The following is a 13,431-nucleotide window of genomic DNA, read 5'->3' as shown; positions in this document are numbered from 1 at the left end:
GATAGATCCCTTAATATGAGATACAAGTTCAAAAGTTCTCACTGGGCATTGTAATTTCATAAATATGTGCTTGTATGTCATACGACTATTTTAGTAATTAATTAAACGTACGTATCTCGTGCCGGTTAGCAATACTAAATTAATTTTAAATTAAAAATAATTTTCCCCTTAAAACATTGTTTTAGCGATTGGCACCACGTGGTTTCATCGAAAGCGGAAGTTGCTAGAGGGGAACTCTCTTGCCTTTTTTTTTTTTTTTTTTTTTTTTTTAGCCTGCTCGTACAGCTGTTTCACGTTGCTAAAATCCTGCGCAACCTAGTATCCACGATTTACATCTATGCAGTGATGCAAACAAGCGCGCAGGGAAATAAAGGAATTATTGTGTGGCTGCCTTTTTGATTAAAAAACACTCCCAGCCCGTCTTCGCCCACTATGCGGAGGCTTCGTGATAGCAACGCGGTTCACATAGGTCGTGTATAACGGATATTTTATGGAAGGTGGAAGCAGGAGAGGCTGTGAGGCTGAGGAGTCGGGGCATCAGCTGAGCTGGGGACTGGAGCGTTAGCAAGCTAGCCTTCGTGACAGAAACGTTCATAACGGAGCAGCGACTGTTCGCTGGTTCACTTCATCATGGCCACAAATGGTAACAGTTTAACGCCTGCGATGGGAGAGATCATTCAGTTAAACGTCGGTGGGACGAGGTAAGCTTCGTCAGTGGGACACCTCAAAAGATGATGGCAATTATTTGTGAAATTTGAGCTCCTGTGGGTAATGATGTGTGTTTACATGGACAAACAGCCACGGATGTAGCTCGAGTAGACACACCACACAAGCTTGTTTACTTGATCGTTACTCCTACTTTCTTACACACGAGGGCTAATGTACACACTGAAAATACACAATATATCAGTTTCATAATAAAGGCAGTTTTTTTTCTTCTTTTAGCCACACCAGTCATTGTTGTGACCACTAATTATACCTCTTGGTCGACAGATTGCCCAGTCATGATTTTAATGATGCAACTTTCTATTTTTTCACAATACTGTGTTTTGTTATAATTCATACTGCAGGTTCAGCACCTCCAGACAGACTCTGATGTGGATCCCAGACTCTTTCTTTTCAAGGTTTGTAAATGCTGCCAGACTCTTGTAAAGCACATGGGATATATTTGGTTAATACACGGAGCTGATTGCGTTACTGCTCTTCCCTTACTGCTGCTACCAAATAAGAAGCTCCACTTTAGTTGTAAATTGTGTGACTTCTCTGTATTGTCTACAGCTGCTGTGTAGAAAATTATCTAAATGCATATAGCAGTCAGACTCAGTGAGCATATTACTATGCACTCATTCATATTACATAATTAATGTTAAGTATGGATGTTACATTATGTCATTTCTGCCCTACTTCATCCTGCTACAATCCCAGTGATGGTAAATATCAGGGGATTAGAATTACTATTCACTATTACCGGAAAAAGGTTCATAATAAAGTAGTCCTCAGTGCAAAAGTGTTCAATGTAAATGTTATAATAAAGGTATTGGAATGTGTGGCTTTTTTAAAATCAGATTTTAGCCTTAGAGGGAATCCTACCCTCTAAGGCTAAACAGCTGATTGGGGCTAGGCAGATACCAGAGTTGTAACAAACTCAAAACACTGGACTGGCTCACAGTTTGACAACAGCTGACCAAGTAGTGTAAATGCCTGCCAAGGCACCTGTCTGTCTGCCCGTCTGTCAGTCTGTTTGCTCTGCTGCCAGCTGTCTGAAGTTTTTTTTTTTTCATGCAGACTCTTTCAGCTTAATAGTCATAGTTAATAACAGCACACATTGACATGGTAATAATTTGTATTTCAGTGTCAACAGGCTAGCCAAGTGTTTGTTATTGTAAAATAATTGCTTGTAGTGGTGACACTGGTGGTAAGTGGAAATAGAGATGTGCTTTAGCTAACTGGAGAACTCTTGTGTGTGTCTCTTTTCCAGTTTACTGAGTGGAAGGATCTCCACTCTTCGGGATGAAACTGGAGCTGTGAGTAGCCGTTGCTTCCAAACTGGGGCAGCATCTGCAGGCACCATCCAACATCAGGGGGAAAAAAGGACATGACATTTTGTCTGTTACACATTACTGTTCTGAAGTACGATACATGATGCTGAGATGAGCAGATGAGCTGACATCCACTTCTCTGCTGTTGGATGACGCGCTGTTTTTGCAAGGCCACTTCTGACTTCATAACTTTAGTTCCAGAATTTGTTGTGGATTCTGAAAAGTGTTAGAAAATAAACAGAAATGTTCACTGTAACTCTCCAGAGCCGTGACATTTTCATTAACTCTCCAATCAAGTGACTTAATAGTTAGTCAGCTTTTGTTTGCGACAAACTACTGGATCTTCAGTCCTCACCAACTGATTTTCTGCCTTTCAGATATTTATTGACAGAGACCCGACAGCTTTTGCACCAATATTGAATTTCCTCCGAACCAAAGAACTGGACCTGCGGTGAGCAGTCTGAATGATGTTCAGAAAATATCTATTTTTTGGTGTAATTCTGTCGCTTTGTTCCTCGTAACTTACAGAACAAATATGCTGTTTGTTTCTCTCTGCAGGGGTGTCAACATCAGCGTCCTGAGACATGAAGCAGAGTTTTATGGGATTACTCCTCTGGGTATGTTGTGGAACAGAGTTTGAACAGGAAACAGAGTCAGCCAAGTATGAGTACAAACATTATGGAAAGCTTATAATAAACCTGTTTTGCAGCCAATACATTTTGCCAGTGTTCACTCCATGTCTCCAATATCAGCAGGTATTGCATAATAGTTGAGTAGGTTGGGGTTTATTTTGGAACGAGTATAGTACAAAGAGCTGCTGTCGTTAATGTGAAATGTTGCTCTTTAGTGAATGTTTTTTTGAGGCTCAATTTAACCAACCTCGCAGCTGTAATAGTGTTAGTTCCACGTACTCTAATGTTGTTTTACATCCTGTTTCAGTGTTTGTAACTTCCCTGCATTGTCTCTGTACTCAAATGGGAAGCTTGCCTCAGTGAAAGCTGATCACCTTCTTATATACAGAACAAAGTACTTGGATCTAATTTGAATCAAAGTGGACATGAACTTTGGCAAAACAAACTAAAGAACAAGATCCTGAGGAAAATTTCCATCAGTAAAGAAAAAGAAAATCAGCATCAGTAACTATATTAAGTAACCCATATTAATGTTATTATGATAATGACCCAATACTAATTTGCATATTGTTGCTTTTTGCTTTGTTTTTTTTGTCTGCCCCTCTGTCTTTGTGTGCGTGCATACATGTGCAGTGCGTCGCCTGCTGTTGTGTGAGGAACTGGACCGCTCATCATGTGGTAGTGTTCTCTTCCATGGTTACCTGCCACCCCCAGGTAAAGACGTGAAACAGCACAAAAGTGAAAGTCAGCAGGAATTTTTATTTATAAATTTCTGTTAATCTTGACAGCCATCCCTGCCCGAAAATCAAGCCCCGCATCAGCAGCCATTGGCTCTGCTTCAGATGAACGGTCAGGCCCTAGTGGAGCAGAGGGCTTCACCCGCGTTGGCCCCCTTTCTCACCCATCCTTCTCTGCCTCGCCTGGAACAGATGACGGCCACAAACTGGGCAAGTAGCCTGCGACATCTCTCTGAATACAGAAGATGAATAATAGTCATAATCTGAAGATTTTGCATGTGCTTACATCTATTGTAGCAAATTGTGAAAACTCAGTTGTGGAATATACTGTAGGTGTAATCTCAGAATGAAAAACAAGCAGGAAGTGTAGTAAGTGACTTGTCAGTAGAAACAGGGATCTGCCTTCTGCCTTCCCCAACAACTGTGCATCTACTGCATGTGAAGGAGCAAGGACAGTTATGATACAGTCGTATGTGTGGCACATCAGTATCTATATGCCAGTAAGAGAGTTCAGTTCATTTACAGTGTGTTTGCGTGTGTGTGTGTGCATCACTGCTGGAGCTAATATGACCTGACATCCTTTTAGCGCGTTAGTAGCACTCACTGAAGTAGCCTAGTTTCAAATTGGTCTGCTCCTTGCTAATGATGGTATCATGTGATGTACATATTAGAGGTAATAAACAGAGAGTAGAGTGTCTGGCTGCTTTTAGAGATCTGAATCAAATTTTAGGTAATTTAGAAACCAATAAATGAGTAATTAGGCAGAAAAAAAGTCTTGCTAAGCATGCTGTGAAAGACATGAGGTTAATGGTGTTTTGTTTGTGTGTGCAGGTCCCATGGTTGACCCTAGGAAGGTGCTGATTATAGCAGGACACCACAACTGGATTGTAGCAGCCTATGCACACTTTGTAATCTGCTACAGGTAATATTACAACATTTCGCATACAGCTCTAGCTCAAAAGTGGGACACATTAAATAATTTATAATGCACACATGCATTCATTGTCTTTTATGTCTCGTGTTTCTGAGTGCCAGCATTCAAGCTGTCATCTTTGGTTTTATTCAAGTTAAATTGATTCAAATATTAATTATAGCCGAAGCAAACAGTCCACACTGAGAGTAAAATATTATTTCTTTTTGCGAATATCCATTTTTTACAACATGGACAACCTGGTAAAAATGTTATTAGGTGTAATAAGAGTGGGTATGTACTCTCACATTTATGAAAGCTCATATATCAGACTTCTTTAATCTTAACCAAATCCAACTGTTCCAGTGCAGAGGTGCATGTTTGTCACTCTCGATTTAAAAACTTAACGAGAAAGGCATAAAAATAATCAGAGGGTAAAAAGTATTTCTGTGTTCTTTTCTCTGCAGGATAAAGGAATCCTCTGGATGGCAGCAGGTGTTTTCCTCTCCCTACCTTGACTGGACCATTGAACGCATTGCACTCAATGCAAAGGTGGTGGGCGGCCCACACGGAGATAAAGACAAGATGGTGGCTGCCGCCTCTGAAAGCAGTATCATCCTCTGGAGTATCCAAGATGGAGGCAGCGGTAATGAGATAGGTAGGCTAACAAAAAAACAAATAAACAGAACCCCCCCCCCCCATTTTAAAGCTTCAGGCTAGATTTTTTTAATAGGTATACATACATACCATTTTGTATCACCCGTAACTTCCTTCAATCTCTGACTCCACCTTTAGTCTACATTCACGTTTTCCAGCTTTCTACAACTTTGTTAAAGTTCATTCTCTCCACGCGCTGCCCCAGGGGTTTTCAGCCTCGGCGTACCTGTTGACGATCTCTTCTTTATCGGGAACCAGCTGGTGGCTACCAGTCATACAGGAAAGGTTGGAGTGTGGAACGCTGTCACACAACACTGGCAGGTAGGAGAGCGTATGTGAGTAAAACAGAGCGGGCTGAGTGCTTGTGATTTTCCTTGTTTGTGTTTATTAAGAATAATTGAATTGTGCATTTGTTTAACTTAGATTTGCTTCCTAGTGAGAGGCACCAGTACTGAACTGAGTTTTAGTTCCCTTTTTTTTCTTGTTAGGTTCAAGATGTGGTTCCCATCACCAGTTGTGACACTGCAGGATCCTTCCTGCTACTGGGCTGTAACAATGGCTCTATCTACTACATAGGTAGACACACACAGGTTTATGTTTTCTCTGTCTGTCACACAGTTTATGGATTTTTTTTTATTCCAGTGGACGCCCCTGCTGCAAAACAATGATACATTTAATTTTTTTTGTGATAATTAACGGAGGGTAACCAAAACCAGGTTTAACATAATGACTATTTACATAACTTGAAATTAAGTGCACGAGTAAAGTGATCACTCTTACGTCTTGTCAAATGCCACAGACAGAGGCGTTCCTCTCTGTGTGAGCCAAGCAGTACTGCCCTTGCTTTTTCTCTTCAAACCAGGAGCAACTTGGTAACTTTGATCCATGATGATCACTGTTGTGCCTATCAAACATTTCAGGCACTGAAGCAGATTAAAAATGAATACCTAAAAAAAACCCCAAAATAGTAAAATATTCCGGAACAGTTCTAATAAACACAGATGTCTTTTTGCTTCATGCATTCATCATTCTCTATGAAATGCTTATAAAACAACCATGGCCTCCCCATCTAAAAGATAGAAATTTACTAAGAGGATTCATTCCAGGATCTGAGTCAGTGAATGATTCAGTGAAGGGCTTATAAAACCCCAACAAAGACACGCTAACATGTAACCTTCTTCATCTTTTCAGACATGCAAAAATTTCCTCTGAGGATGAAAGACAACGATCTTTTGGTGACCGAGCTTTATCACGACCCATCCAATGACGCCATCACTGCACTGTCTGTCTACCTCACACCTAAAACCAGTGAGTGGGCAAGTTTTTCTTCCCACAGAAAAACTACCGTTACTTAGTTGTACATATTTATATTGTGCTTTTTGTTTTTCCACTGCTCCTACTCTCAGGTGTGAGTGGGAACTGGATCGAGATAGCCTATGGGACTAGTAGTGGAGCAGTGAGAGTGATCGTGCAACACCCAGAGACAGTAGGATCAGGACCCCAGCTCTTTCAGACCTTCACTGTGCACAGGAGCCCAGTGACAAAGATCATGCTGTCTGAGAAACATTTGGTATCAGGTGAGGAAGGTGTTGCAGGCAGTATCCCTATCTATGTGTGGGCTATAGAGGATTTTATAGGATAACAGCTGCCTGCATCTTATGTGGTTGTGTATTTGTGTCTGTCAGTGTGTGCAGATAACAACCACGTTCGGACGTGGACAGTAACCCGTTTCAGAGGGATGATCTCCACACAGCCAGGCTCCACCCCTCTAGCTTCCTTCAAGATTCTGTCTCTGGAGGAAGCAGAGAGTCACGGGAGCTACGGCTCTGGGAATGATATAGGTGAGAGAGTTAAAAAGTGTGTTTGCACTGTAATACACATGAACTTCTTTAATCCACCACTGATAAGATAAACAACAAATCCCACCCTGTGTAAAATAGGGTTAGAGTTACCGGTCAAAATCATCATCGTTATTAACCTTAACTTATCTTAACATCACTGAGGTGGCTTTTTATTCTCAGGTCCTTTTGGAGAGAGAGATGATCAGCAAGTTTTTATCCAGAAGGTGATCCCCATCACCAACAAACTGTTTGTGAGGCTCTCATCAACTGGGAAAAGGTACAATGCCCTGCCTCTCTGCTCCCCTGACCTCTGACTTTGTTTCCTATTATCTGACATACATGGTTTTTTTTTTCTTTCATCAAATGTCCCTCTAGGATCTTGGCACTTCTTTTTAAAATTTACTACCGGTAAATGACTGAGTTTTTGTCTTTGTGGTTGCGTGGCTTAATTTCATTTAACATTTTTATTTGTGTCTCAGGATCTGCGAAGTGCAGTCAGTGGATGGGACCACCATCACTTGCTTCATGGTACGGGAGTGTGAGGGCTCCAGTCGAATGGGGTCCCGACCTCGCCGTTATCTATTCACAGGTCACGGCAATGGCAGCATCCAAATGTGGGACCTGACCACTGCGATGGACACCGCCAATAAAGGAGAAGAGAGGAAGAAAGAGGGTGAGGAAGGAGAGAGATTAGTGAAAAGCCAGAAATGTGAAGGCGAATGTTGTGTTTGTTTTAATGAAACAGTAAGTTTTTAATATGAGGCTCCTCTTGTTTCTGATAGATATAGGTGGGCCTACAGAGGAGGAGCTGCTACAGCTGTTGGACCAGTGCGACCTGAGCACCTCCCGCTGTGCGACACCTAACATTAGCCCCGCCCCCTCCCTGCTACACCACACACGCCTCCGAGAGTCCTGTTCGAGGTTAGAAAGGCAGCACTCATTTATTGAGGTTACAAACCTATATATGCCGTCTGAATTATCAGAAGATGTGTTTGAAGGAACATAAAAGACTTCTTCTTTTTCTGTCATCAGTCTGCAGTTACAGGCACCGGAGCCCATTCCCGAGACCCAGGCTACATATGGAGCTGTGCGACCCTACAGAGAGAGCCCCCTGCTGGCCCGTGCTCGTCGAACTGAGTCCTTCCACAGCTACCGGTGAAATATCATTTATCAAACACTTACACTAGAAGGGTTCAAATAAGAGTATACTAAGGTGATAACTTTAGGATTTCAAAACTTAAACCCCCCCCAAAAAAACAAAACCCAATATTGAGACTAGTAAGCAAGATTGAGTGTTTTTCTTGTGCGATTTAACCACTTTCTAAATCAGTTGTTCTTCACCCACAATGCTGTGTTTCGCCAAAGAAGAGCTCTGGCTGATGACAGAGCAGGGAGAGATGGAAACTTTGTGGTGCCTTACAATAACAGAAGCGCTTGGCTTTATAGTCGCTTTGCTTGGCATTTCAATAACATAGTAATTTTATTATGCTCTACTAATGTAAGTTCAGGAAATGCTGAGTTGTCCCTGTTTGCATTATGTTCCATTATCTATCTAGCGGTGACTGTCTATATTATCATGCTTTCATAGAGACTTCCAGAACTTCAGCCTGACTCGAGGTGTCCTGGACAGCACAGGGCAGACCCCTGATGCCCGCCGCTCTCTTTGTGACTTTGGGCCTGAAGACAGTGAGAGGAGAGCCTCAGTCTTGGAGCTGTGGGCTTCCCGTACCACAAGTGCAAGCTGTAACACAACAGCTGGAGCGTCTGGAGTATCTGCCACAAAAGCTGAATCCAGTCAGGAATCTGCACGGCAGCCTCCAGACAGCCCAATTCCAGGAGGTGACGTCAGGCGAAAGGTACATGCTCAGTCAGAAGAAGGAGAGGCTCCTGCATCGGGAGGAGACGCGGTGAAGGTTGATGGAGGTGTGAGGAAAAGGGGAGTACTGGAAGGAAGCTTTCTTGGGAGAAAGAGGGCTCCTCCAGTTCCACACCTTGCCTCTGTCCCCTCTGGATCAGAAGGCGGTGGGAGCGACTCTTCTTCAAATGCCTCTCCTTCCCCCACCAAACTGTCCACCTCACCACGACACAGGAAGCTGGTACCTGAGCCATCCAGCCAGGACAGCAGCCTGTGAGGGCGCCTTTTCTCTTGCTCTCAGTGGAACTTATCTCGTAGAGGTACACCCTCTAGGTGATCATGATAACAGAATTTAAGAGCAAAAAAGGAACACGAAGCAAAAAAGCAGCGACGGCCCTTTCCGCCTCCACAACAGCCTTGTTAAAGTATGGTTCAGGATGTTTGTTTCTCTTCAAATCCCACACAACAGGAGTGCTGCCATGTTATACTGAGCGCAACATAAATATACAACATCCCAACGCTAACATCACTGTCAGGGCAGGAATGCTTTTCTTTTTTTTCTTAGATTACTCACCCTCGTAAAAATCTGCCAGGTGCCAGTGATGCTCCTCCTGTCTCTGTTTGTGTTTATTTTAGGCTGTCTTAACAGATTGCTGATAATCTTTTTAGCACTTTAAGTTTTAGGCATGAATCAGATCGTTTGCTGGCTCAGTCCTGGAAAGAAAAATGCGTTTTTTCTTCCTTTTATGATGTTGCTCACGCAACATCTTAAGGAACACACAGCCACTACAAGAACAGGACAAAAGTCTGTTTGACGAGGTACGGTTAAAGGAGTGGTCGGTCACTTCTAAATGTGAAAACATGAACTAATTAACATTAATAACATACCACAGCACTAACAGTAACCATTTACCAAGATATTTCAAAGTGTTTCTAATAACCTATATCAGGTATGCATTACTTTGTTCAGAACCTGATCTAAACTGATCTGTCTTCATATCTGTAACTAACAGTTACTTCTATTATCATATAAGTCATTTTAGATGTTTTAGTCTAAAACAGTGTCATAACATGTTACCTATCACAAACTATTTCACTTATAATGGTATAAAAAGGGAACAAATCAGTAAAACTAGACCCCATTTGGTGATTGATCACCTGATTGGCTGACTCATCCGTTCAGCACTAGAGCAGTGGAATTGATCAGACCCCGAACCAGAGGCCACGATTATATCAAGCATCTCTGACACTATGTGCAATTTGTCGTGCAATCGATTTTTACTTACCTTAAATGTGTTACCTTCACTAGAATTCTAGGCAGATACTTGGATCCTAGAATACTTTGGGACACAGTAGTTATTGTTGTTAAAGCAACAACACTAAAAAGCCAATAGAGAGCGAGCAGTTCAAGCAGGCGATACAACTTTACAGAGTTGTATGAAAAGCCCAGTACTATGCAACAGTGGATTTATCATGCACACCAGAAATGAATAACTCTGGTTCCCGGGCGATTCAAACTGAAATCTACGTGGATAACGGCCTGCAAAAACGTCGAACCCCCGTGTGGATGAGTGCCTGCTTTTCACTTCAGCTGGCACAGTTTTACCCATTAGTTCCAGTCAAGTTACGCTGTTAATCTCCTTTTATGCTAATTGCAGTTCAACAGGCTCTTTGATCCTCAAACAAGACAAAAATTGAAACAGTTGTGTGATGCGTTGGACTGCAACGTTAAAAAATGTGAGGTATTTTATTAGACGATCTATATGTGGAATTCAAAGAAGATAATTCAGTGCTCGAAGCTAAAAAAAAATTATATTTACACAAAATAGTAAAAGCAAATGTCTTTTTAGTATTTTGTGGTATAGATAGTCAAGTTCTTCTTGTCTCAACAGAGAGAAAGAACACATTTTATTGTCAGCTTGTTGTTATAGTTCACAAGTAAGAGGAACCGTTTGTGTTCCTGCTTTATCATTATTATTATTTTCACAGTGGTGCCTGTGCGAGATCACTCTAATTATTTATTTTTTTATTTTCACACTACACTCATGCTAAAACAAGGACCTACACTACATCACTTTACTCCCTTTGAAACAGGTATAAAATGTGTGTTGTGTTGAATGACTGTTGCAGTGCCTTATGTAACTTGTTTGGCGGTTATCAGTCCGTTAATGTGTTTTAATTGAAAAAAAAATTGTGACCAAATGCTTGTGAAGACGGAGCTCATTGTGGAGGCACGTTACAGACCTGCCCACGTCGCTGTTGGCTAGAATTGTGTTATGATTTTACAGCGGGATAAAATAGATGTAAAGAGTGGCATTAAATATTAAGTAATTAGGGATTTACCGATGAGTGTACTGTGAAATTCTGGATCGACAGTGATACTGATGTTTATTATGTTGTAGTTGCTTTTTTTTTTTTTTTTTTTTTTTTTAAATTCCCCAATTTGTTCCAGGGAAACAAAGAAATCTTGAATATGAAAAAAGTAGGTGAACTGTTTTAAAGTCTTTCAGCTCTTCATCACACTGTCTTTAGCCAGCACTGGCAACATATAAACATTACAACACTGAGAACAGTAAATGTCCGATACGGATGTTGTGGTTGATACATGGGCACTTAACATTACATTAGCAGGCTACATTGCACATAACCCTCACATGCATTAAGATCGGAAAGTCGAAACTTCCTCCCAAGATGGGGGATTTTATATATTTTTTTAAAATGCAACTTGTACTTTTAGTTTTAAGCATACCATATAGGGTTGGAAACCAAAAATATCTGTGAGTGACAACTTTAATTAGCATAGTCATGTCCTGAAATATTAATCACACTTTTCCAAAAGCAGCAGTAATGTAACATGTTTCATTGGTAATTATTTCTGAATGACGACAGAACTGACCGTGTGCTAACGGCTTGTACAAAGATGTAACATTTTGATACATTAAGTGTGTGAAATGTGGACGTGTAATCAGAACAAAATCCTGATGCGGATGCATTGATTTGTCTAATGGTGTGTTGATGTATACGCTGTTCATACAAACATAAGGCCTATATTAATATAATCATGCTATCGGACCTAACATCATTTGCATTTGTGCTATGAAGACTAATGTTACAGTAACCTACTAATGTTTATTTTCTATAGAAACATGGAGTTAAATGAATATTTCTGCACATAGTTATTTGTTTATCTTCTGCAGTGTCTCTTATCTGTTGCTCCTTAACCTCCCCTGGCTATGTTTACAATATATGGCAGCCAGATGCTAATGAGCTCAAAGAAATACATATCTGTTTATTTAAAAAGGCCTGTGCATTCTTGTTTTCTACATTGTGTATGCATTATGCGATATTATTTACCACTGCATTGAGTAATGATCGAATATTAAGTTGCTATAGAGTCACATTGTTCGTGCAATTGAAACTACCACTGTGTTCACTAAAACGTCTGATTATACTCAGCATGTTTTGCTTCTTTCTTAAAATTACAGATTTTTTTTTCATTTTTATAAGTTCACATTGTTATTCTTAAAAAATATTCAACTATTTACATAATTTACATTTATATTTAGATAGAAACATACCTTTTTATTCCAATTTACTTTATTTATCAGTGCATACGAATCATGTTTCATCGGTCTTGAACCATTTCAGTCGAGATTTCTGGGCAGATATCATCAAAGCGATATCAGGATTAATCTTATAACAAATGCTGTTTGGGTGTTTTTTTAGGATTTGATATTCCTAAATGTACAAAAATGATGAGATCCTTGAAAGGAAAGTGAATTTCTGATAGTTTTACCACTTAAAATTTTGACACTATTTTTTTTAATACTATACATCGTAAGTCAGTCACGTCTGGGTAAGGTTTGCATGGATAACTAAGAGTGCGCAATTGTTGTTTTGTCTGAGTGTCACAAAGGTGTGTATGTGTGTCTCCCCAGCGCGCTCATTTCACTAACCTTCCCGTTCAGACAGTCTCCTCTCTGCGATGGCGTCTGTCGTCATTGTGATTTATGAGTTTAATAAAACCCTGAGTGTGTGTGTGTGTGTGTGTGTGTAGCTCAGGGCCATACTGTCCCTTACAATCACTCCACAAGCTCTCTTTTCACAGCCTCTCCCCCCTACTCTGGCTGACAATAGCTGTGAATGTGGCTGTGAATGTTTTAGAAGTGCCCTTGTCAGATTGGTGTCCTTGAGCGAGGGCATGCTTGTTACTGCCACTTTGTTAATTTCAAACTTGCCTTGATGTCCCCTCAAGGGACGCAGGAGCAAAACTAAATTACTGCTGCATAGTTTTGATGGAGACACCGGCCCTGTGTGTATTTGTGCTTGTGTTTTTGACTCTGTGTGTGTGGTAACTGAGTCCCTGTGCAGCTGGTGGCACAATTCTGTGTTATACTAACTCAGCAGAAAAGAGGATTCCTAAATCTACATTTCAGCTAGATCACCATGGAGCCCCTTTTAATAGAGTGACTTCATTCATTATGTAACATCCAGTAGTATTTAACCATCGTTAATACTGTGTGTAAACAGCAACTGAGGCACATTTAAAGTGCTACATACATTTTAAGGATTATTTATAAGCAAGCTATTTTGCTTTTTGGAACTTGTATGTATTTCTACATTATTTTATTAATATTTAAACCTCATTAGCTTGAAGATTAATCTGGTACATTTGTGGATCTTTTAAATGCTACAAGAGGTCTGATTCTTTAAAAATTTGGTTCATAATTTGCTTGACACAAGAATACTGCATTTATTTA

At 40.6% G+C, this 13,431-nt stretch overlaps 1 protein-coding gene across 1 annotated transcript; it reads left to right on the top strand.

The window, feature by feature from the left end:
* The first annotated feature begins 277 nt into the window (after window positions 1-277).
* kctd3 (potassium channel tetramerization domain containing 3) lies at window positions 278-12,122 on the top strand. The gene is made up of 19 exons (XM_040011784.1): window positions 278-701; window positions 1,071-1,124; window positions 1,979-2,024; window positions 2,417-2,490; window positions 2,598-2,656; window positions 3,305-3,385; window positions 3,460-3,618; window positions 4,240-4,330; window positions 4,786-4,976; window positions 5,181-5,296; window positions 5,464-5,551; window positions 6,167-6,283; window positions 6,382-6,552; window positions 6,661-6,816; window positions 6,997-7,093; window positions 7,296-7,489; window positions 7,599-7,737; window positions 7,849-7,971; window positions 8,405-12,122. The coding sequence occupies exons 1-19, from the start codon at window positions 631-633 to the stop codon at window positions 8,946-8,948; spliced, it is 2,571 nt and encodes an 856-aa protein (XP_039867718.1). The 5' UTR covers window positions 278-630; the 3' UTR covers window positions 8,949-12,122.
* Window positions 12,123-13,431: the final 1,309 nt, after the last annotated feature.

Source organism: Simochromis diagramma, unplaced genomic scaffold (genome assembly GCF_900408965.1).
Source record: "Simochromis diagramma unplaced genomic scaffold, fSimDia1.1 OVJJ01000603.1, whole genome shotgun sequence".
Lineage (NCBI taxonomy): Eukaryota > Metazoa > Chordata > Actinopteri > Cichliformes > Cichlidae > Simochromis > Simochromis diagramma.
Note: the sequence above shows the minus strand (reverse complement) of the source record. Positions and strands in the feature narration are given on the sequence as shown.

Excerpts from the sequence above, each read along its gene's own strand:
- kctd3 (XM_040011784.1), top strand. The coding sequence starts at position 631 with ATGGCCACAAATGGTAACAGTTTAACGCCTGCGATGGGAGAGATCATT. Across the intron at positions 4,331-4,785 it reads CACTTTGTAATCTGCTACAG|GATAAAGGAATCCTCTGGAT; the intron begins GTAATATTACAA and ends TTTTCTCTGCAG. Across the intron at positions 4,977-5,180 it reads AGGCAGCGGTAATGAGATAG|GGGTTTTCAGCCTCGGCGTA; the intron begins GTAGGCTAACAA and ends GCGCTGCCCCAG.